This window comes from Sturnira hondurensis, unplaced genomic scaffold (assembly GCF_014824575.4).
Source record: "Sturnira hondurensis isolate 20B ecotype Veracruz unplaced genomic scaffold, ASM1482457v3 Scaffold0002039, whole genome shotgun sequence".
Classification (NCBI taxonomy): Eukaryota; Metazoa; Chordata; class Mammalia; order Chiroptera; family Phyllostomidae; genus Sturnira; species Sturnira hondurensis.
In genome coordinates, this window is record NW_028074670.1 from 1,889,550 (window position 1) to 1,911,107 (window position 21,558).

Genomic DNA, 21,558 nt, shown 5'->3' on the forward strand with positions numbered 1-21,558 from the left:
TTCCCTACCTCACACCTAAAGTAAATTTCAAATTTTAATGGATTAAAATGAAATCGCAGAGAACATGTAGAGGAATAATTATCGAGTTCTTAGGGTCACGAAGACCTTTCTAGGTACACAGGTGAAGAGGAATTCTTATGGGAACAAACTGACTCCTAAAATAAAAAATCGGGAGTACATTGAAAATCGTCCTGGCTACTCCCTCTCTTCCTAAATTTCCTGCTTCTCTTTGTTCCTTCTCTTCAGAAACTCTACTTGTTGCTCCGGGGCTCCTGTTTGAACTGCCACATGCTGACTTGCCCCCGGGCTGTGATTCACCTCCTCGTCTGCCAGCTGAGAGTGCTGGAAGTCGGAGCCCTTCGAGCTGTATACGAGCTGGAGAGAATTCTGAGCAGGGTAGGTGGGGGGTGGCTGTCACGGAAACCAGGCAGCCCTGGTGCTGGGTGTTGTCCCTAAGAACAGTCACCAGAGTGTTGGGTCTTACCTCTTCTCACTGGTACCAGTGAAAAGAGGTGTGAAAACATGAAGGTGTGAAAACATGAAGCCATACATTCATTGAAGAGATGTTAACGAAGACAACATAGAAATACCACGTTACCCATTGGGGAGCTTTGTTTTTCCTGGACTCAAGATGCATGTCTTTGGTATCTTAATGTAGGATTCTTTAATATAGAAAATTCTTTTTCATGATGTTGACTTTTTTAAAGAATTTAACACTCTAGATTTTCTCACATTCTGAAATTGTCTGATTATTTCTTTACCGATTTCACACTTTGGTAAGAATGCAACCTACATGATAGCGGATACTTTGTATTGCATCATGTTAGGAGGTACAAGCTGTCTTTGAGGTATTCTCGGTAATGCTTAGTACGATAACTTGGATAATAGTCAAATTCTTCTGTAGAGCCTTTTTTTCTATGTGATTAATAATTGCATCAGATTTTTCATTACTATTGTAAATATCTTATTTAAAATTCATTTTCTGTTTGTAGATGAAAATACTACTCATTTTTGCATATTGATTTTTGTATGCAACAACCTGGCAAAAGCATCTCCTCAGTTCTGATACTTTATCTGTACAGAAATTTAGATTTTTAACACTGTCATCACCTGTGAATGACAACAGTTTTATTTCTTCCCAATCCTTACATGTCCTGTTTCTCTTTCTTACCTTGTTTTGGTAGTTAGGATCGACATTACTGTGTTGAAGGGGCAGCATGCATCCTTGTCTTGTTTCTTCTCACGAAGGGAAACTTCTAATCTTCCCTCTTCCCCTCCCCTTTCCTGAATAATTTAGTCTTAAAGACCTTGTGTGGGCAGAGCTGATAGGATTCTACTCAGAGGTGTGGCCTGGTGTGGGTTGTTGGAGTCCAGGCAGGATGAGAGAAGCAGTCAGGGGAGAGAGCACCTCTGCATGTGTGGGCAGCCCAGTGCGGAATGGTACCACCTTCGTACCAGACAGAGTGAGGAGAATGTACATTCAGGGTAAGGGCTCAGCATGGGAAGTGAGCAGCCAAGTCAGGTACGAAGGTGCAGCTGTGGGATGGTCTGGTGCGGGGTATGAGAGCCCAAATAGAGTGCGGAGGGGGGCGTGCACAGGAGGACGTGGCGGCAGTGATAGGAGAGTGGTTGCATACAGGGAGGGGGATTGATCAAATAAGAACAGATAGTGAGGATGGTGACGGCCAGATTTCATACTACCAGAGGAGGAAGTTACAAATATGTGAGTGAGAGAAGACCTGGAGTTAATCCTGTCATGTTAGAGTGGAATTGAAAATAATAGTGTGAAGGGTGGGTGTGTGTGCGCACATATATTCCCTACCTCTGACTGAGAGGGTCTTGGAGTGGTCTTAGCAATGACTGCATCTAGTGCCTGTCTTGGCTCCTGAATACCATTCTCCACTAAGAGCTTTTTGGGTGAGTGGCTGGTTCTGTGACTGATACAGAAAGTACAAGATGAACCTGCAATATCATGTGCCAGAGAGCAAGTAGGTACTCGAAGAATGATGGCGACGTGTCAGAATGACACAGGAGCTGTCTGGGAGGGCTCACACTGGCCAAATCTAGAACAGTTTAAGCATCAGAGTAAATGATGATACTATTAAAACCCAGTGAATAAAGTGGGAATCCATGAAATTCAAGAATTCATACTGATAGAAATGAATGGATGAACTGAAAGTTTCAAAGTACTCCCACCCACACAAATAATCTTTATTAATTACAAAGAAGAGGGAAAGAGTAACTTTACAATGGAGAAGTCTGGCAGTCACCTCCTTACTCAAGGGGCCAAAGAGAACGTCGGCTAATGGGACAGTTTGAAGTCATGCCCCACTTGATAGGACGCAGTGTGAAGAAGAAGAGCATAGCTTCAGAATTTTCCTGCTCAAGATGCCCAGGCCGAATCTGATCTCAAGGAGACATCAGTCACACCCAGATTTAACTCACCTTTAGTTCTTTAAAGTTAGAGTAGGTGACTGAAAGGGATGAAAGAGACATGACAAGTAAATGCAACAGGTGGCTCTGAACTGGGTGTTTTTGCTATAAAGGACATTGTTAGAGTATTGGCAAAACTTGATGGCATCTGAGGATTAGGTGGTAGTAATTTACTCTTTGTTCATTGTATTATGTTAGAGAGTGTCCATTTGTAGGAAATGTTCACCTGACTACCCGGGCATGGTGGGCCTTCAGGTCAGCAGCTTATTCTCAGATGGTTCAAGGATAAAAGCTTCGCTATAGGTACTTGAAAATTTTCTGAGAGTTTGAGATTGTGACAATATAAAAATAAGTTATATTAAAAAAACAAACAGGGAAACAGTTACACATTTCACCAGGAAGCATAATGTTGGCTGAGCTTTATAACAGTTTTTTTTTTTATCAGATTAAGGGAACTTTTGTTCTATTCCTATTTTGCTAAGATGGTTGAATGTTAAATTTTATCAAAAACTTTTTCTTTTTTTTAAAGATTTTATTTATTTATTTATCTTTAGAGGGGAAAGGAGAGAGGGAGAGAAACATCAATGTATGGTTGCCTTTGGTGTGTCCCCTGCTGGGAGTTGGCCTGCAGGGAACTGGCCTGCAACCCAGGCATGTGCCCTGACTGGGAACCGAACCTCGATCCTCTGGTTTGCAGGCCTGTGCTCAATCCACTGAGCTACACCGGCCAGGGCCAAAAACTTTTTCTTTACCTACTGAAAGTTTCAGATAATTTTTCTCTTCTAACAAGGTCACATGGTGGATTACTCCATTCCTTTTCTCATGTTAAACTAACATTGGATTCCTGGGATTCCTTATTCTCAATAATTTGCCTTGTGATAATGTTGCTGGATTTCATTTCCTTATATTTTGCTTAGGATTTTGCACCTCTGATCATGAATGACATTGGTTTGTAAGTTTCCTTTCTCATATTGTCCTTTTGAGTTTGGTTATCTGGATTATGTTGGCCTTGCGAAAGGAGATCGGGACTCTCTTCACTCTCTGTAACGTGCTCTGAAAGGGTTCCCGTGCTTTCGGGGACACAGTAACCCAGCAGGGGCTACCAGACAGTTTCGCTTCAGTGGCTGTTCTCGCAGCCAGCCGGTCTGGTCTTCTTTGGTTCACCAAGTTCCAGAGCAAAAGAATGAGGTTATACCAGTGGATATGAGAGCCACCCTGGTGCCACCCTGGCCCCACCCTGGCCTAGAAGCCCCAGGCCCCAAATAGGAATCAGTATCTTTTGAGACAGTGCTGTGGGCCCAGCTTCCAGAGACCCTCAAGGACACATCTAGTTAGCACCAGGGAAATTCAGAGCTGTGGTTTCCCACAGCTAGGTGTTTATAGTTCATTCATAGTCTTCCTAGTTCATGTACGTTTTAACCAGTAGAGGTCATTCTTACCATTAGCAGTGCTGCCTGATAACAGTTGACGTGTCCACATCTATCAAGTTTCCAGGGAACAGAACTAAAAAGTTAACTCCAAATCAAACTGGTCCAAAAGAGGCGGGGGTAGGGGAAGTGCACAGGGAGATTTTCTTAAACCTTTACCAAGAGTACATTGTATTTTTCTAGGAATTTGTCCATTTTATCTAAAATTTCAAAACTGTTAGCATAAATTTTTTGTGATGCTTACCTTCTAACTTAAAAATCTTTTTTTGTGTGAAATGAACCCACAGAAATGCATTAATCATACAGGTGAAAGTAGCTGTCACCCACATGCTTGCTTTCAGTGTCAGGATATTGTCCCTGTTCCCAGAAACTCCCTCTCTTTTCCTGTCCTTGTGTGGTTATTTTTGACAGTTTGTCATTGTACTTAATTCTTTGTAGAAATAATCTGGGACCTAGAATGATCCTGCCTTCCTCCAAGGAGGCTTCTGTTGCGTCTGCCATGTGCCTGGGGCCTGGGACTATCGTGTTGTAGTTCAGGTTCCGAGCTGATGGCTCACTGGACTGCTGGGCGATTGGAAACCAGTTGGCTTTGTTCAAGGGCCAGTTTAGTTCCCAAGGGCATGGCCCTTTGGGTTCCTGGCTTCCTGAGTTTGTGGGGTAGGATATGGGAGGGAGGGTACCCTGTTAGATTCCCATCCTTGCACTACCTCTAGGCTGTGGTGTCTGTCTCCTTAATTGTTTGAGGCCACCAAAATGAGAAGTTCGAAATTCCTGAATTGGAAAATCAGCCCAAGGCTAGTGCTACCACATCTCACAGCTCCAGGGAGCATCATGGAAGCCTGTCTGGATCTTCCCCCGGAGGGACGCGACTGCCCTGAGGGTGGCCTGGAGCAGAGCCCCTCATCGCATTGAAGCTCCTGGGCCCCTTGCTCCTCAGCCTCCCAGATTCCTCTTTTCCCTTCAGTGAGATCCGGATGTTCCCCACTGTCCTGTCTCACACCTTTAACATCTGAAAAACATTTTATCCTGCCTTGGTTCGTTTCAGTTTTAGGTTTGGTGTGCATAATCTAGCCCACCATTATTGGAAGCAGGATATTCTTGTTTGATTTTTTTTGACAGCCTTGCTGTTTTGAGAAAGCAATACAGCAGCTATGAGTTTCCTTCTCTCCCCTCAAACAAAACTCTCCCCGTCTTGGAGAGGCTGGCCCCATGGTGCTGCTGATTGTATACTTGCTTTACTTTGGTATGTTTTTTCCTTTGTTTTTCAGTTTCTAGAAGAAAATTCTGATCCTACTGCCTTTGAAATCCAGGAAGAATTAGAACAATATACAACCCACATTGTACAGAACAACCTCCTGGGGTCCCAAGGCTCACAGGTGTGTTACGCTGCCTCTTTCTGGAGCACTCGGTTGTTAGCTCTGATGTTCACGTACCCTTTGAGTTTCCTGTAGTTGACCTGGCTTTGAACCCTAGCTCTACCTCCTGTGATGCCCGTGACCTTGCAGGCTGCATCACTGTTCCTGAGCCATTGTGTCCTCCTATTTGATGCCTGCCCACAGGACTGCTGAGATTAGATGAAATTAGGTAGTGTAGGTACAGCAGCCAGCAAAGTTCTCGCTTACAGCCTCACTTTGAGAATGAGGTCTATGTTCTTTTCTTTTTCTCTGTAACACTGTAAACTACTGCTACCCCCCATCTCCCTGTTCCCGCACAGCATGTGTGTAAGAGTTAATTTGGTCAGTGAGTGAATAATGCTGATAAGCAACCTGCAGAACTAGAAAGGGACGCACCTCGTGCCCAGGTTTCACACCATGACTCCGCGTGAAGTGGCCTGAGGTGCGGCCACAGTGGGTCTGGTTTGCAGCCCGGCCCCGAACCTCTCATGCAGCTTTAACTGTGGAAGGTGCTTTTCTTGAGCCCTGAGGTCCGTCCCAGGGAGGCAGCGGGGAGGGTACGCCAGCTGCCTCCAGAGAGTTTGTTTTAAATTAAAGTGAGAGAAACTAGCTCTGTTAAAGTACTTACTTTGTTCCAGGCCCCCCACCGCATTCATGATCTCTTCACGTTAGTAGTGGCTTAGTGCTGTGATTACCATTCCTGTTTACCTAGAAGGAACGAGGGAGTTAAGGAAAGGGGTCACTCAGTAGCTGGCAGAGCTTGGCCGTGTTAGGGTTCTGTGGAAATTTTTAAGATAGGGGGTGGCTTCCTCTGGTTTTTCAGAAAAGGTGAAAATCACAGAATGAATACATACTGCATTGTCTTCAGACAGCACTCTGAGGTTCTTTGCCTTCTTTCTAACAGGTGAAAAATGTCTGTGAGAGCAAGAGCAAACTCATCACTTCCTTCTGGAGGACACATATGACTGCCAAGCGATGTCCCCACTGCAAGTGAGTGTCAGCCCACTGGCCAGTCACTCACAGCTGGTAATAAATATCCTGTTGGGGTTTTTTCTCTCCTCACTCACAACTGCCCTCTGTAGGACCGGGCGGTCAATTATCCGAAAGGAGCACAACAGCAAACTGACAGTCACGTACCCAGCCATGGTGCACAGGAAGGCCGACCAGGACGCAGAGCCTCTGGGTAAGCCCTCAGCCGTGTTTCTCACTTGTGGCCATCTGCCCCTCTGGGCCATGAGCCCCAGTGGTGCGTTTGTGGCGGGCCCTGGCAGAGCTGCGCTCAGGCTTCCAGGGCTGGAGTGGCCCAGCCTCTCACACAGTTGACGGGCCGGCTGCATTAGGAGGCAGTGCCCTGTGGGCTGCACAGTGTCCCTCTTGCTTCCTACGGTTGTTTACTGAAAGATTTTTGAAGAAGTAAGATGCTTGACAAGTTATTTAGGACCATTTTATTGTGAACCAAGTGTAGATTTATTCTGAAGTAAAATGTAGGTGAATTTTAAAGAAAAACCATGAGTGTTCAAAGAATATCAGCCCCTCCTGCAGGCCTCTCCTGGCTATCAGCTGAATTCCTGGGGCCGAGTGCCCCCGCCTCAGCTCTCTTCTGCCCTTGGGGTTCTTGAGGAAAATTTGAGAGACTGACTTAGTACTCCTGCTTTTTTATTTTTGTTAATTGTAGGTTTGTTTGTTTTGTTTTCTGGTTTTTTAAATATATTTCCTTGATTATGCCATTACAGTTGTTCTAATTCCCCCCTTCGTTCCCCTCCACCCTGCACACCCCTCCCCCACCATTCCCCCCCTTTAGTTTATGTCCATGTGTCACAAGTTCTTTAGATTCTATATTTCCCATACTATTCTTGCTCCCCCCCCATCTATTTTCTTCCTATCATCTATGCTACTTATTCTCTGTACCTTCTCCCCCCTTATCCTCCTCTCACTCCCCTGTTGCTGACACTCCATGTGATCTCCATTTCTATGGTTCTGTGCCTGACTAGCTGTTCTCTTAGTTTGCTTTTGTTTTAGGTGTGGTTGCTAATAACTGTGAGTTTGCTGTCCTTTCACTGTTCATATTTTTTATCTCCTTTTTCTTAGATAAGTTCCTTTAATATTTCATATAATAAGGGCTTGGTGATAATGAACTCCTTGGATTTGATCTTATCTGAGAAGCACTTTATCTGCCCTTCCATTCTAAATGAAAGCTTTGCTGGATAGAGCAATCTTGGTTGTAGGTCTTTGGATTTCATGAATTGGAATACTTCTTTTCAGCCCCTTCTTGCCTGTAAGGGCTCTTTTGAGAAATCATTTGACAGTCTGATGGGAATTCCTTTGTAGGTGACTATCCCCTTATCTCTTGCTGCTTCTAGGATTCTCTCCTTCATTTTTATCTCGGCTAATGTAATTATGGTGTGCCTTGGTGTGTTCCTTCTTGGGTCCAACTTCTTTGGGACTCTCTGAGCTTCTTGGACTTTCTGGAAGTCTGTTTCCTTTGCCAGATTGGGGGAGTTCTCCTTTATTATTTGTTCAAGTAAGTTTTCCACTTTTTGCTCTCCCTCTTCCCCTTCTGGTACCCCTATTGTAATTTGGATGTTGGAACATTTATAGATGTCCTGGAGGTTCCTAAGCCTCCTCATTTTTTTGAATTCTTGTTTCTTCATTTTTCTCTATTTGGTTGTTTCTTTCTTCCTTCTGGTCTATTCCATTAATTTGAGTCCCAGTTTCCTTTCCATCACTATTGATTTCCTGTGCATTTCCCTTCATTTCAGTTAGTTTAGCCTTCATTTGTTCCTCTAATTTGTGACTAAAATCAACCAGTTCTGTGAGCATCCTGATCACCAGTGTTTTGAACTGTGCATCTGATAGGTTGGCTATCTCTTGGTCACTTAGAGTTATCGGCTCTGGGGCTTTGAGCTGTTCTTCTTGAGCTATGTTTTAGTCTGGTCATGCCTGTTACATAGTGAGGGGCAGAGCCTAGGTGCTCACCAGGGCGGGGCGACCCAGTTGCTGGGTTGTGATGCTGATGTGGGGGCGGGGTCAGAGGAGGGAGCAGTGGCGTTTGTTGGGCTCTCTCTCAGATTTCGGTCCCTTCTGCCACTTTCTACAAGCAAATTGGGCTCTTCTGGTTCCTTGGTGGGTAGGCTTGTGTACGTTCTAGGACCCTGTGGGTCTCTCCAATGAATTCTCTTGTGAGGCTGGGAGTTTTTTCCAGCATCTCAACCCCTGCAAGTTCTTTTCATTGGTGGTTTTAGGCTTTATTTCCAGGTCATCTCATGAAAGGAGCCATAAGCTTGTGAAATGCTACTTACACCCCAGAGGACTCCTTAAGCCCCACAGTGCACACTAGCATGTTAATGAGAATTCTTAGATCCAAGACGCTCTACTGTGATCCAGTCTTCCCCTAGGTGTTTGACCTTGCACCCCTCTTTAGCCCATAGCAGCTCTCAGAGCTGAGTGAAACACACGTGAGAGATGTTCTGAACTCCCATCCAGGCAGATTTCATCTTGGCAAGTTGCAGAGGTATCTTGTTGGGAGGGGTGCACCCCATGCAAGGCAGCTTCCTGCAGGTCTGTTCTGACTCAAATCCCGTGACTGAACCACTGCAGTCTGTCTCCATGGTAGTTAAACTGTGGGAGGGGCACTTCACTTCCTGGCAGGTCTGGGAAAGGAGCCGGGGAGTACTGTCAGCCTCAGCTGATCTTCCTCAGCCCTTCAAGCCTGTTGCATGGGAAAATAAGCTCAGGTAGTTGTTTCAAGAAATGACTACAAGTTGTTCTTTAGGTTAATAGGGTCTTTTTTAAAATCTTCGCCCAAGGGCATTTTTTTCATTACTTTAGAGAGAGAAATACCGATTGTTTGCCTTTTTGCATGTCTCCCAATTGGGGATTGAACCTGCAACCTGGGTATGTGCCCCGACTGGAAATTGAACCTGTGACCTTTCAGTCTTCAGGGCTACCTGCCAACCAACTGAGTATCACTGTTTAGGGCAATGGGGTCTTTTTTTTCCTTCTCAACATACAAGGCTTTAGGTATTCCTGAAGGTCAAATCCTCTTTTTATTTCATACTCCCACTTCCTTCAGTTACATTAACTGATTGAAATGTTTTGGTTGTATGGGAATCAAAAATGTTAAATGTGTAGACTCCTTAACCTAGCAATTCTGCTTTTATGACTTTGTCCTAAGGATACCCACAATTTTAAATAATTTAAAATTATAAATGGCTTAAATGTCTATTAATAGAGAATAGTTAACTAAACTATGGTATATATATTGTTATCCAAGTTACAGATTTCTCTAAGAACTTGTGATAAGATATTTCTGGAGATGGTAGAGAAACTAGTTGGAGAATTGGAGGTGTAATGAAGCTGGATTTTACAACTACAGAAAAAGGCAAAAGAATGAGGTTTTTAAGTATAGATAATCTTAGGATATTTTGAACATGTGTGTTCAAGCCAGTGACTGTTTAGTATCTGACGCAATGTCCTAGACATTGCGTCAGGTGCTAAGAACACAGACTAGGTGGAGCTCCTGCCCTGATAAGTACATGTAAGGGGGAAATTGAGCGATACTTAATTTCCATGAGGTTGGAAACCTTTAATTAGAAGAGGTTGATAGTTGTGACCTAGGGGTCACACTTAAGTTTTTATTAACCATGTAAATGCCGGGAGCCTGACCTGCTGCATGGCAGCCCCAGGTCAGACTTGACTGACCCTGTGTGTAGCCGATGGTACCCAGAGGGCTCTTATTTGATCTGAGAAACCAAAATCAATCTACCCTTTACACATCAGCATGATACATGTAAGAAGAAATTGAATATACATTTACCCATGAAATATTCATACTCATTTATCTATTGTTCTTTTTTTTTTTAAACAATGTTAGGGAATTGATTTTAAAGATTTTATTTATTTATTTATCTTTAGAGGGGAAGGAGAGAGGGAGAGAAACATCAATGTATGGTGTCCTTTTGTGCGTCCCCTGCTGGGAGTTGGCCGGCAGGGAACTGGACTACAACCCAGGCATGTGCCCTGACTGGGAATCGAACTGCGATCCTCTGGTTCGCAGGCCCGCGCTCAATCCACTGAGCTACACCAGCCAGGCTATCTATCGTTCTTTTTCTGTGAACCTTTCTTATAAAAGCAGTGTGCACATACAGTTTTTTAAATTATAATGTTACTTATAATAGTAAAAAACTGGGTTCAATGCGCACATTCAGCTATGAGAATATGGTTAAATCACTTAAAAAAAATTCTCTCAGCAGAATGTCATGTAGTCATTAAACTTGCCGGTCTGACAAAAGCTGTGTGGTAAATGTTGAAACGCTCACAAGAGGACACTGACTGAGCAAAGTAGTATACAGATGAAACCCACAGTTAACATAATGCAATTGTCTAACACTGTTTAAACCAGAGGACCGAAAGAGAATATACAGTAGTGATAAAATGTAATGTGATGGCGTGGTGTGTGATTTTTTTTTCCTTTGCTGTATTGATTTTATACATAGTTTTTATTGTTTTCCTGACTTAAGAAATTAGGGTAAGGGGGGAATATTCAAAGCTGAGAATACGCTGTCCCAGAGTTTGCTACTTGTGATCAGACTGCAGGCCTGGCAGGGTGGGGGGCAGAGTCGATAAGTCACATGAAGGAAGGACTGCCTGTAATTGAGTTGTGCTTTCGCTCCTCTCCTCTGCTCCAGGAATTGAGGAGGCGCAGATGGGAAAGCGGGGCTACCTGACACCCACCAGCGCACGAGAGCATCTTAGCGCCCTTTGGAAGAACGAAGGTGCTGTCCCAACCTAAAGAAATTACCCTTTGTCTCCTGGCTCCAGTTTCCTGAACTCACTTACCCTGCCTTATTGTTTTTGTTTTCCGAATGTGATTATTGTCGATTTCTCTTGAAATCAACTCTCAGGTTTGGGTCAGGCTTCGGGGTCCATTGTCATTGATGCGTTACAGACTGGAGGAGGTCTTACACCTTTAACCACAGAGGTTTCTGTGGAGAGTCCTTCCATGAATCTAAAAAATGAACTCTAGTATGTATTTTTAGTTAGATTTTTACACTTTAATTTTCCACAAAAAGGAAAATCCTTCATTGCCTTGTGAGTATATAAGAAAACTTATGTAGTACATCTAAACCTTCATGTTACCCACCCTCTGAGAGTGTGTTCTGGAGTACTGGATGTAACCATTGAGTGAGGATAAGCCCTAAAAATGCAAATACTGTTCTGGGAAAGGTGGAGGCAAAGATAAACGTGGCTTGCCTCCTCTGGCATTGATAGCAAAAATGACAACTAAATTAAAGAACAACCATCACCCAGAATTGTCAGAAAATGGAGCTGTATGGAAGTCTGACAACCAAGGAATTAAAGAAGTCATATTCACCCTGACAGTAGAAGGTGCAGAGATGCAGAGTGGTTGGTCCCACACCCCCATGTGGAGGATAGAAATCAAAAGGGTACCTCAGGAGCAAGGGATCCCAGCCCCACACCAGACCACCCAGCCCAGGGTTCCAGTGCCAGGAAGACAAGTCCCCATAGCCTCTGGCTGTAAAATCAGTGGGGGTTGGGGTGGTGGAAGAAACTGGGATTCTTAGGCATTCCTCTTAAAGGGTCCACAGTGGTCTTTGGACTTACACAGACTCACTTCCTCTGGACTCCAGGACTTGGGCAGCAGCTGGAAGGGCATCAGTGGCATACTGGGAGAAAATACAGTGTCTGACGTCAAGGCAAGTACCAGGAGACAGCTTCCTCCTTGACAAAAATTCCAGAGGCCAGGCAGCAGCTATTGTCTCTTTTCTGAGCCCTCCCCCAGACAGAGCCACAGAGTGGCAGCACCGTATCTGAGACTCCATCAACCTAGTTCACACAGGTTGCCCGACCCTGGTGATTACCTAGGGCTCTGCCCCCTCCAATTTATGGGTGTTATTTTATTTAATAGGCCATGCTACTAAAACAGGGAGTCAGAGTAGCTCTGCATAATATATAGAAGCAAACACAGGGAGGCTGCCAAAATGAGGAGACAAAGAAACATGGCCCAAATGAAAGAACAGAACAGAACTCCAGAAGAAGAACTAAATAAAGAGGAGGTAAGCACTCTTATCAAATACAGAGTTCAAAAAACTGGTGATATGTATGCTCAAGGAAGTAATTGGATACTTCAACGGCATGAAAAAAAGGCCAGGCAGAAATGAAAGTTACACTAAGTGAAATAAAGCAAATCTACAGAGAATCATCTGTGGAGTAATTGAAGCTGAGAATCAAATCAACAGTTTGGAACATGAGGAAGAAAAAAAATTCAGTCAGAACAAGAAGAAAAAACAATCGCCCCCAGAACGAGGATAGGTTAAGAAGCCACTGGGACAACATCAAACATACCAACATTCACATCATAGGGGTACCAGAAGGAGAAGCAAAAGAGTAAGAAATTGAAAACTTATTTGGAAAAATAAGGAAAGAAAACTTTCCTAATTTGGTGAAGGAAATAGACATGCAAGTTTAGGAAGCAGAGAGTCCCAAACAAGATGGACACAAAGAGGATCACACCAAGACACATCGTAATTAAAATGCTGAAGGTTAAAGAGAGAATCTTAAAAGCAGCAAGAGAAAAGGAGATAGTACCTACAAAAGAGTTTTCGTAAGCTGATTTCTCAAAAGAAACTGCAGGCTAGAAGGGCCTGCCAATAAGTAATCAAAGTGATTAAAAGCAAGAAATTACCATCGAGACTACTCTGTCTAGCAAAACTATCATTTACAATTGAAGAGCAGATAAAGTGCTTCCTAGACAAGATATTTTCTAAAAAAACAAGGAATTCATCCTGACCACACCATATTACATGAAATGTTAAAAGGACTTAAGAAAAAGAATATCAAAATATTAAATGGCAATAAATTCACAACTGTCAATAATTGAATGTAAAAAAACAAAGCAAACCAGCAGAACAGAAACAATTATAAATGTGGAGGTCATTTGGAGGGTTCACAGTTGGGAGGGGCATGGGGGGAAAGATGCAAAGATTAAGAAGTACAAATAGGTAGGTACAGAATAGGAAGTGGAGTAGCCAAAGAACTTAACATGCATGACCTGTGGACATGAATGTGGGGGGATCACCAGAGGGAATAGGGGTTGCTGGGTAGAGGGTGGCAAAGGGAACAGTTGAGACAACTATAATAGTTTAATTGATAAAATATTGCTGAAGATACATATCTGGGGAAAAAAAGTACTCAAGGCAGCATGGCTGTGTATGCGGCAGGCTCAAAGGGTTTTGTCCATTCCTCTTGGTAGCATCAGTGTGAAGGGTTTTAGTTTTTTTAAGAAGACAAACTTAAATTTTTTGGTTTGATATGTCTTCTTTGCATATTGCAAATACGTGTTTTGTAATTACCAAAGTGATTGTGTACTTGTGTGTGTGTGAGTCTGAAACAAGTGACTCGTTTCCCACCCTGGTGTTCCTGTGGTGCCCTCTCCCTTATACTCACTGTTTGCAGGCTATCAACACTGAGAGGAATGTTTTGCTCATTTTTATAAAGGAAACTCTCATCTTACTCTCTATATTGTCCTATATTCTGGTATTGTTTTTTCATTGCTTAAATGTTTTATCCATCCATGTTCTAACATACATTTAAATGATCTTTTTGGTTCATTTCAAACAGGATTCTTTCTGAGTTTCCTTTTTTCGGGACTGGAAGAGGTTGGCATGGAGTCTAGATTCAATCCCACTTTGTTCTTTCTGGATTTCTTGGTGGTGCCACCATCAAGGTAATGCCCTTTAATTGACTTTGTTTCACCTGAGAAAGGCATATTGAGTAATTGAATAATGATGTCTGGGAGAGACGGAAGGACAAAGGGCACTGAGAAATGGAGCGGCATTTCTGCTTCCAGGTTGCGGGTGGTGGGAGTATTTTCCTCTCATTTGTCCTGAATGTGATGGGAATGTTGGTTGTCTTTTGAATGTGGTGGGGTTTGGGTTGCTTATAGTAAGGAAGGGGGAGAAGCTGAAAAACATGACCATTTCCCACACTATACAGCCACTGATTCCATGTGTCCCCTGCAGGTATCGCCCTGTCAATCGCCTGGGGGACCAGATGTTTACCAATGGCCAGACGGTGAACTTGCAGGCTGTCATGAAGGATGTGGTTCTGATCCGAAAGCTTCTGGCATTAATGGCCCAAGAACAGGAGCTGCCATGTGAGGTGGGAGCACCTGCAGCAGATGAGGTAGGTCAGTGCTGTCTTGGAGCTGATGCCATTAACATACACGTTTAGTTCTAATTCCCTGCAGTAGGTGCAGCTGCATGTGGGCCGTCATTTGGGGGCAACGCAGGTAATGTCAGGGGAGAAGCATGGTCTGATCACTGGGGTCTAGGTTTACACCAGTGACCCTGCATGAGTTGCTTTAATTTTGTGGGCTCATCTCTGCTATTGTATGGGTATGGTTTGTCTTGAGATTTTACATATAGGCTGTTCTGGACCACCTGCCTTTGGCAACTCTAGAAAGAAGAGTTCGCTTCCCTTGGGCTCTAAGAATATTCCTCCTGGGTTGCAGTCCTAGATCCTCAGTTACCCAGCTCTGTTTTTGGCTCATTAAAATCTCCAGCATTGGGGTTAGAAAGGCAGTTTTGTAGATTCTAGGAATTTCCCAGAGTAGGAGGACTGTTAGGCTTGGAGCCTCAGCTTCCTCCTCAGTAAATGGTAGAGCTGAACTTAGTTTTCCCACTTCAGCAAACATTTCTGGACCCCCGTCAGCATACCAGGTCCTCAGTGGGTATAAAGAGGGCTTGCTGATGTCACCGGCGTCTTTCCAGCTCTCAGATGCTCACTCTCTGGAGCAGCTAGGAAGGGTTTTCTCAGACTTGAGTGGATGGGCTCTCACTCTCCTTTCTAGCTGTGGAAAGAGTCCTGCTGTGAACTAGGCCTATCACCAGGTGGCGCCACTATTTGTCTTGGACACTCACACTGGGTTACCCAGCCTTTCTGCTTGGGGCTTTCTTTGGTTTTGCTTAAGTTTTCTGATCTGCAGCATAGATGTGGTTTTAAAAGTCCTCAGTATAAGAAATCTGACATCTTCAGTCCCTAGTCTCTGAAGAAATAAAGTGTCCTCTCTAATTCCTAAGGTCCTTGTTACCTGAAGTCACTGTGCCCTTTTTTCATCTGATTAATAGGAAATGCTTGTAACTGTTCCCCAACTTTTTTCCTACATTTCATTCCCATGGCAGTCCTCTCACTCGCATGGGCAAGGCACTGTTCTAGGTACTGAGGACACCCAGTGAGACAGTCTCTCATTTCATAAGTAATCACGTGGTCCTGAGTCAGGAAATGCCGTAGTGAGTTAGGCTGACAGGGGCCCTGTTCATCACACAGGTGACCATCTGTCCCTGTGTCCGCCGGAGCAGAAAATATATCAGCCCTCCCTATAACTAAAGGTGACCCTGTATTCCTCAATTGAGGTCACGCCTGCTTCATCGCTAATGGGCTCCGACATTCTCATTTACTGGATCTTCCCCCATGTGTACTCTTCCCACCTCCAACGCACTGACAGGTTTTTCTGTCATCTGACCCACACACTGAGGGACATGGGACCATCTGTCTGTCTCCTGTCATACCCAGCCAGATGGGGCCAGTCAGTAGCTGTAGAGTGTCAGTAGGTGGTGCTCTAAAGCAGCTTTACGCCTCAGGGCCTATCTCCTGGGCAGGTGGAGGGTGACAAGAAGGAGGTAGAGCCAGGGATAGAAAAAGGCTGGTCAAATATTCCCATGAAGCTTGGAGATCAGTCAGTCACTCTGCTTATCCCAGTTGCAGACCCACATCCTAAGCAATGGCATATAAAATCATATTGCAAACATTTTTTCCTTCTAAGAAACTTTCCACCTGCATTTTTGTGAGTGCTTTGGATCAGGGTTTTCTAAGACCGTAAATAAAGCTAAAAGTCCTTATGAGACTCTGTATAACAGAGTCTCATCAAAACAGCGTGGGTGTGGGAAGAATTTCTAAGGTTGTCTTAAAAATTAGATGTTAAGGGACTTCAGCAACTGCTGCAAGCACTTCGGTGAAACAAGCTCTCATGTTGGAGAAGCGTGTGGCAAATAATTGAAGGTGGTCCCTGCCCAACAGCCACCTAAGAACTGAGGCTGTCAGTCTGGCGGCCGAGAAACTGAATTCTTCCAACAGCCCTGTCGGGTTAGAGTTAGATCCTTCCCCAGTGAACCTTCAGGTGAGAACCTGACACTGGCTGACTGCATCACCGCCTGAGAAACACTCAGAAGCAGAGAGCCAGTGAAGCTGTGCCCAGATTCCTGACACACAGAAACCGGGAGATAAATGTGCGTTGGTGCAAAAGAGAAGAAAGAGGGCTGCTTATCAGTTTGAATTGATTTTACTACTAGAAAGAGGCGGGCTGGGAGATATGCATAGGGGCTGATGTCTGTTCATGCATATTGACTCTAGAATAAGGAAGAGGAAACCAAGCCTGGCTTTTTTGAGGTTTTTCCCATCACGCCTGTTTTCTTGGTTGCCTTCCCAGGAAAAGGACTCAATTGCCATGGACCGATCCTTTTTGAGTATGCTTCCAGGCCAGTCCCTCACGGACAAACTGTACAACATTTGGATTCGCCTGCAGAGCCATGTCAATATTGTATTTGATAGCGAGATGGACAAATTAATGGTGGAAAAGTACCCTGGCATTAGACAGGTGAGCAGTAAGTTGGATCCCCATTGCTAGCTGAAGGGGTTAAACAATAAACATTCGTACTGAAACAAGGTTAATAAAAGCACTTGATTTTTTTAATGCTTTATTTGGATTTTCCTTCCCCCCATAAAGATCCTAGAGAAGAAGGAGGGCTTATTCCGAAAGCACATGATGGGAAAGCGAGTAGACTACGCAGCCCGCTCCGTCATCTGCCCAGACATGTACATCAACACCAATGAAATTGGAATCCCCATGGTGCGTGCGGAGGGGTATCGTTTGCTCCTGTTGGGCAGCAGATGGGAGTGTTGAGGAGGGCTGCAGAGAAGTGTCTGGCAGACTGTGGTGACTTGGGTGGGGACAGCATCTCTGTCTTCCTAGTTAAGTCGTTTGGCAGGGATGTGAGGCTGTGTGATGGTATTGCTCTCACTCCTTACCAGGTCTGCAGACACCTTCCACCTCTGAGCAAAACCCACTTCCTGGGCCGCCAGGGCACTGACTGCTGGGTGTTCCATGTCCCTGCTTGCAGGTCTTCTTCCTCTTTTGGCCTAGTCTTTATGCCTTCCTAGACAAAGTGGCTACATGACAGCCAGACGGAAAGAGAGATTTCCATCCCATGTACTCGCCTGGTGTCATGAGTCACGAGTTGCCAGGGAGAGGAAGGAAGGAGAGCTGCCAGAGAGGAAGTGCTTATATCTTCCATCCTCTCAGCTCCTCTGGGTACGCAGTTCACCCCAGCCACCCATTAGTGTTTCCCTGGGGATTCAGCTTCGTTTTTTCACTTCCCCACTAATTCCAGCTGTGGTGCTTCTTAGCAGCAGCCCTTTAATTGGCTTCCTCCTTAATTGTCCCTGAGGTCAGTGATATGAAGATGGTTTAATTCCCTCCTTCGAGTCTCATTTCCTTATGTACTGTCCCCTCTGCTGCTCTCAGGTGGGGGCGGGCAGTGCTGGGAATGAGCAGAGCTCAGCTCTTCTGATGGCCTCCTTGTGTCCACTGCCTCCTCTCTCAGGCACATTCGGCAAGGGCGTGACAAACAAGGGGAGAGGAGTCAGAGAACACTCAGTCCGTGCCCACCACCTCCCGAGAACCATAGGTCTTTGCATCTGGAAGCTGGGGCAAGTGGCAGGGAACGGCATTGTGAAGCCAGTGATGATATTCATGAGTCTGATGCCCTGAGAAGAGAGGCGCATGACCTGTGTGTTGTTTTTTCTGGACAGAGGGCAGGCAGTACCCTGGTTGGGTTTGGCCTCATGCTCTCTCAAGTGTTCTCGGCTTTGGGAGAGACTGTTAGTGCTGCCTTTTCTTTCCAACTTCAGAGGTGCTGGGCCTCTCTTTTTGGGTTGGATCTGGGCTCATTTGGTAATGGTTTGTCCCCTGAGAGGGACTCTGAGGTTACCCCTCGGCCCACCTCCAACCTGCCCAGGTGTCAAGGCCATGGTGGCCAGGGCTGTTGCTCACTGGGTGGCCATGAGGAGCAGAGCCTGTGAAACTGCCCCCTGGTCCTTCATGGTACATCCTTCCCGTAGAGCCCTGTGGAGAGGTGTCATGGTAGAAAGGAGGTAAGATACATTTGCGGAGTAAGCTAGAGACACATCAGTGAACCACGTAGACTGGAGTGTCCCCCATGAAGCTTAGGCTCCAGTGGTGGAGACATATAAAAGAATACGCAGGAACGCAAACACGCGGGTAGTGGTGCGTGCACTGACGAAAGTAGAACAGGTACAGGGAAGGGAGTGCAGGGCAGGGCGGCAGGAAGGTCCCTCTCAAAGTGCTGCTGGAGCAGAGCACTGGACGAACTTCAACAAGGTCCTTTACATAGGACTTTTTGGACTCTGATATATTTATGTACATTTGGAAGCATCAAAGAGTTTATAATATTCAATAGCTCAGAAACTTAACCAGGGAACTTGTTTATGGAATGACATATTGCAAGCCTAGTGTTCAGTGGGGCGCTGCATTTTCCCCCGTCTCAGGAGGCCGAGTCGGTTTCAGGTAGCACCTTGACATGGCTGACGCCATGTCTGGACTGAGGGCAAGGGCCACGATCAGTTAGTGACGTCTGCTGGAGTGAGGGGGTACTTGAGGGCAGGCATATGCCACCTCTCTCAGGCTGGTGTCCCATTCTGTGTTTCCTTTGGGGCCCATGATCTTACTGGCAGATGAGGAAATGATGAAGTTTTAGGATGGGTTAAAAAAAATTCTAATGCGTAAGCTGCAGTACGCAGATCATTTTCTTCAGACGGACTGCTGAAAAAGGAGGCCTAATCTCTGTTCCCCTAAGGCCTCGAATGTGGAAGAATGGCTCAATGGGGAAGTCAGGCAGCATGGTGTCTTCCTGCCTAAAGGACTTTCTTGGCTAAGACAGAACCTCCACGTCTATGGGGAAAAGTCAGACAGCTTAATTGAGTCTGATTTTGGTTCCATGAACCTTTTTCTGCCCACCCTGAATTTTTATATCCACTCCTTGCCTTTAGGTGTTTGCCACAAAACTGACCTACCCTCAGCCAGTCACCCCCTGGAACGTGCAGGAGCTGAGGCAGGCGGTCATCAATGGCCCCAACGTGCACCCAGGAGCCTCCATGGTCATCAACGAGGATGGCAGTCGTACAGCCTTGAGTGCTGTGGACCTCACCCAACGGGAAGCTGTGGCCAAACAGCTCCTGACACCAGCCACGGGGGCACCTAAGCCCCAGGGGACAAAAATTGTGAGTAGTGGGCAGATTTAATCAGTGACTGCCGGCCATGGGCTGTGGCTCCTGAGTACCGTGGCGGGAATGCTGTGTGAGCAGTTTCTGCTTCCTCGGGATAAAGCTTCTAACACACATGGGAGTTCCTCAGGGGCTTCGTGGTGCTCACTTTATCTCCCTGGCTGGGGCCAGAGTTCCTGGGGCATCAACGCCATCATTAAAGCTTCCTTTGCCTGCCTCCCGCCATGTGGCACAGAGCTGGGCACACGTCGGGGGCTCGAGGAAGGCTCTTCGGTGGTAATTCAGTGGTGGTCCTGGGGCTGGAGAATTGGCTGTCCTTAACCAGGGCTATGCAGAGGTGGTCTCTCAGGTCAGCAGCAGCATTCCTAGAGCTCATGAGAAATACACATTTACCCTCCTCCTCTCCTCCCCGTAGCTGCTGAATTAGATGCTCTGGGAATGGGGTCTGGGGGTTCATGTTTTAACAGCTCTCTGGAGGGTTCCTGTGCCTGCTGAAGTTTGAGAATTGCCCCAAAGGAAGGAAGTACTCTGTTCCGTGATGACTGACAGGTTTCATCTGCTGCTTCACTTTCAGGCAGTGGCTAGTGCTCACCTGCACTACGAACGGGTCTGTGCAGGTCCTGTGTTAAGGGATCCTGAGCCTTATTCGGGCTCCACTGGCAAGAGTACGTGATTACAAATGTCAACCGAGAGCATGAAATCAGCGAGTGGCAGTGTTTGTGTCTTTGTCGGATAATAGTTATTCTACCAGAAGGCAATAGCAAACGACCCCTTAACCAGGTGGTCATGGCAGAAGTTGTTGGGAGTTAAATAGGTTTAATTTGGGTTTACTTTCTGATTGATGGCCCAGAGTCAGGGACTGACTGTCTGCACATTTGTGAGGTCTCCCCTTGCCCTCTAACTCGGCTAGACCCAGTGGCTGATGGGTCTTTAGCATCTACCTCAGCTCTGAATGAACTTTGGAGGAGAGAGAGAGGAAAAGGAAGCACTCTTGGCCTTGTTGTGCAACCAGTGGTTACTGGTTTCCACCATAGCCTGTGGTCTTGCTTCCTCTCCGCTTGCAGCGCTCCCGAGGTAGAGCGGGCGTGTCGTGTGGTTGGAGGGGACACGTGCAGAAGCAGGACAGCTCACCTACCTTTTTTTTGTACTGGTGTACTCAGATTTATGTTTAGGCTCACAGGTTATTCTGCCTCCCTTAAGTGCCTGGTGCTGCTAGGAGCTGCGTGAGAACTGCAAGAGAAGTTAGGTGTGTGTCTTTTAACCTAGAGTAACCTCAAGTTGAACACATGAAACAGTCTCAGTAGGAAATTTGGAGAGAAAAATTGAGAGAGGAAAGCAGAGTGGGGTCCAGCAGTCCTGTGTGAGGGCCCAGTACCTGCTGTGCCCTCTGTGACAGTCACCGTGGACAAGATCCCGCCACCTTGGAATTACAGTGTCACCACCGGGGAATGAGGCTGTGCATGTGTTACCCACCATGGAGTGCTCTGGCAGACACATTAGGGAATAGCTGCGCAGGTCCGCGACTTTACGTGTGTGTCCATGAGAAGAGAGGGGTCTGAGGGCAGTGGTGCAGGGCAGCTGGCACGGAGGCTTTGGAGACGTCGGAGGCAGGGGAGGTTCCAGAGTGGGAGCAGGGGACTTGAGGAAGATGGGGTGTCCGGGAGTTGGAAGGGAGGACAGGTGAGAAGGCAGCTGTGCTTTACAGAACAGGGGATGGGAGAGCCCTGGAAGAAGGCGCCCTGTCTGGGCCCTTCTGAATCAGAATGATGGTGGAGAATCTAAGGGCCCATCTTCTGTAAAAGGTAGAAAGGTGGAGCTTAGATCGGGGGCCACAGAGTTAAGAAAGGATGTTATCAGAACGTTTGACTCTTCGACCACAAAGTATCGTGGGGAGAGAACACGGGATGGGAAGCTGAGCCCTGGGC

At 45.8% G+C, this 21,558-nt stretch overlaps 1 protein-coding gene across 1 annotated transcript in view; it reads left to right on the forward strand.

Annotated features, from left to right (window-relative positions):
* POLR1A (RNA polymerase I subunit A) overlaps nucleotides 1–21,558 on the forward strand; it is a 90,522-nt gene that overhangs the window by 7,033 nt on the left and 61,931 nt on the right. Inside the window, exons 3-12 of the mRNA XM_037039141.1 lie at nucleotides 247–396; nucleotides 5,129–5,236; nucleotides 6,159–6,244; nucleotides 6,337–6,437; nucleotides 10,942–11,028; nucleotides 13,895–14,000; nucleotides 14,296–14,458; nucleotides 16,761–16,928; nucleotides 17,058–17,180; nucleotides 19,400–19,630. Of these exons, the coding sequence (XP_036895036.1) occupies nucleotides 247–396; nucleotides 5,129–5,236; nucleotides 6,159–6,244; nucleotides 6,337–6,437; nucleotides 10,942–11,028; nucleotides 13,895–14,000; nucleotides 14,296–14,458; nucleotides 16,761–16,928; nucleotides 17,058–17,180; nucleotides 19,400–19,630 (1,323 nt within the window). The remainder of the gene's footprint in view (nucleotides 1–246; nucleotides 397–5,128; nucleotides 5,237–6,158; nucleotides 6,245–6,336; nucleotides 6,438–10,941; nucleotides 11,029–13,894; nucleotides 14,001–14,295; nucleotides 14,459–16,760; nucleotides 16,929–17,057; nucleotides 17,181–19,399; nucleotides 19,631–21,558) is intronic.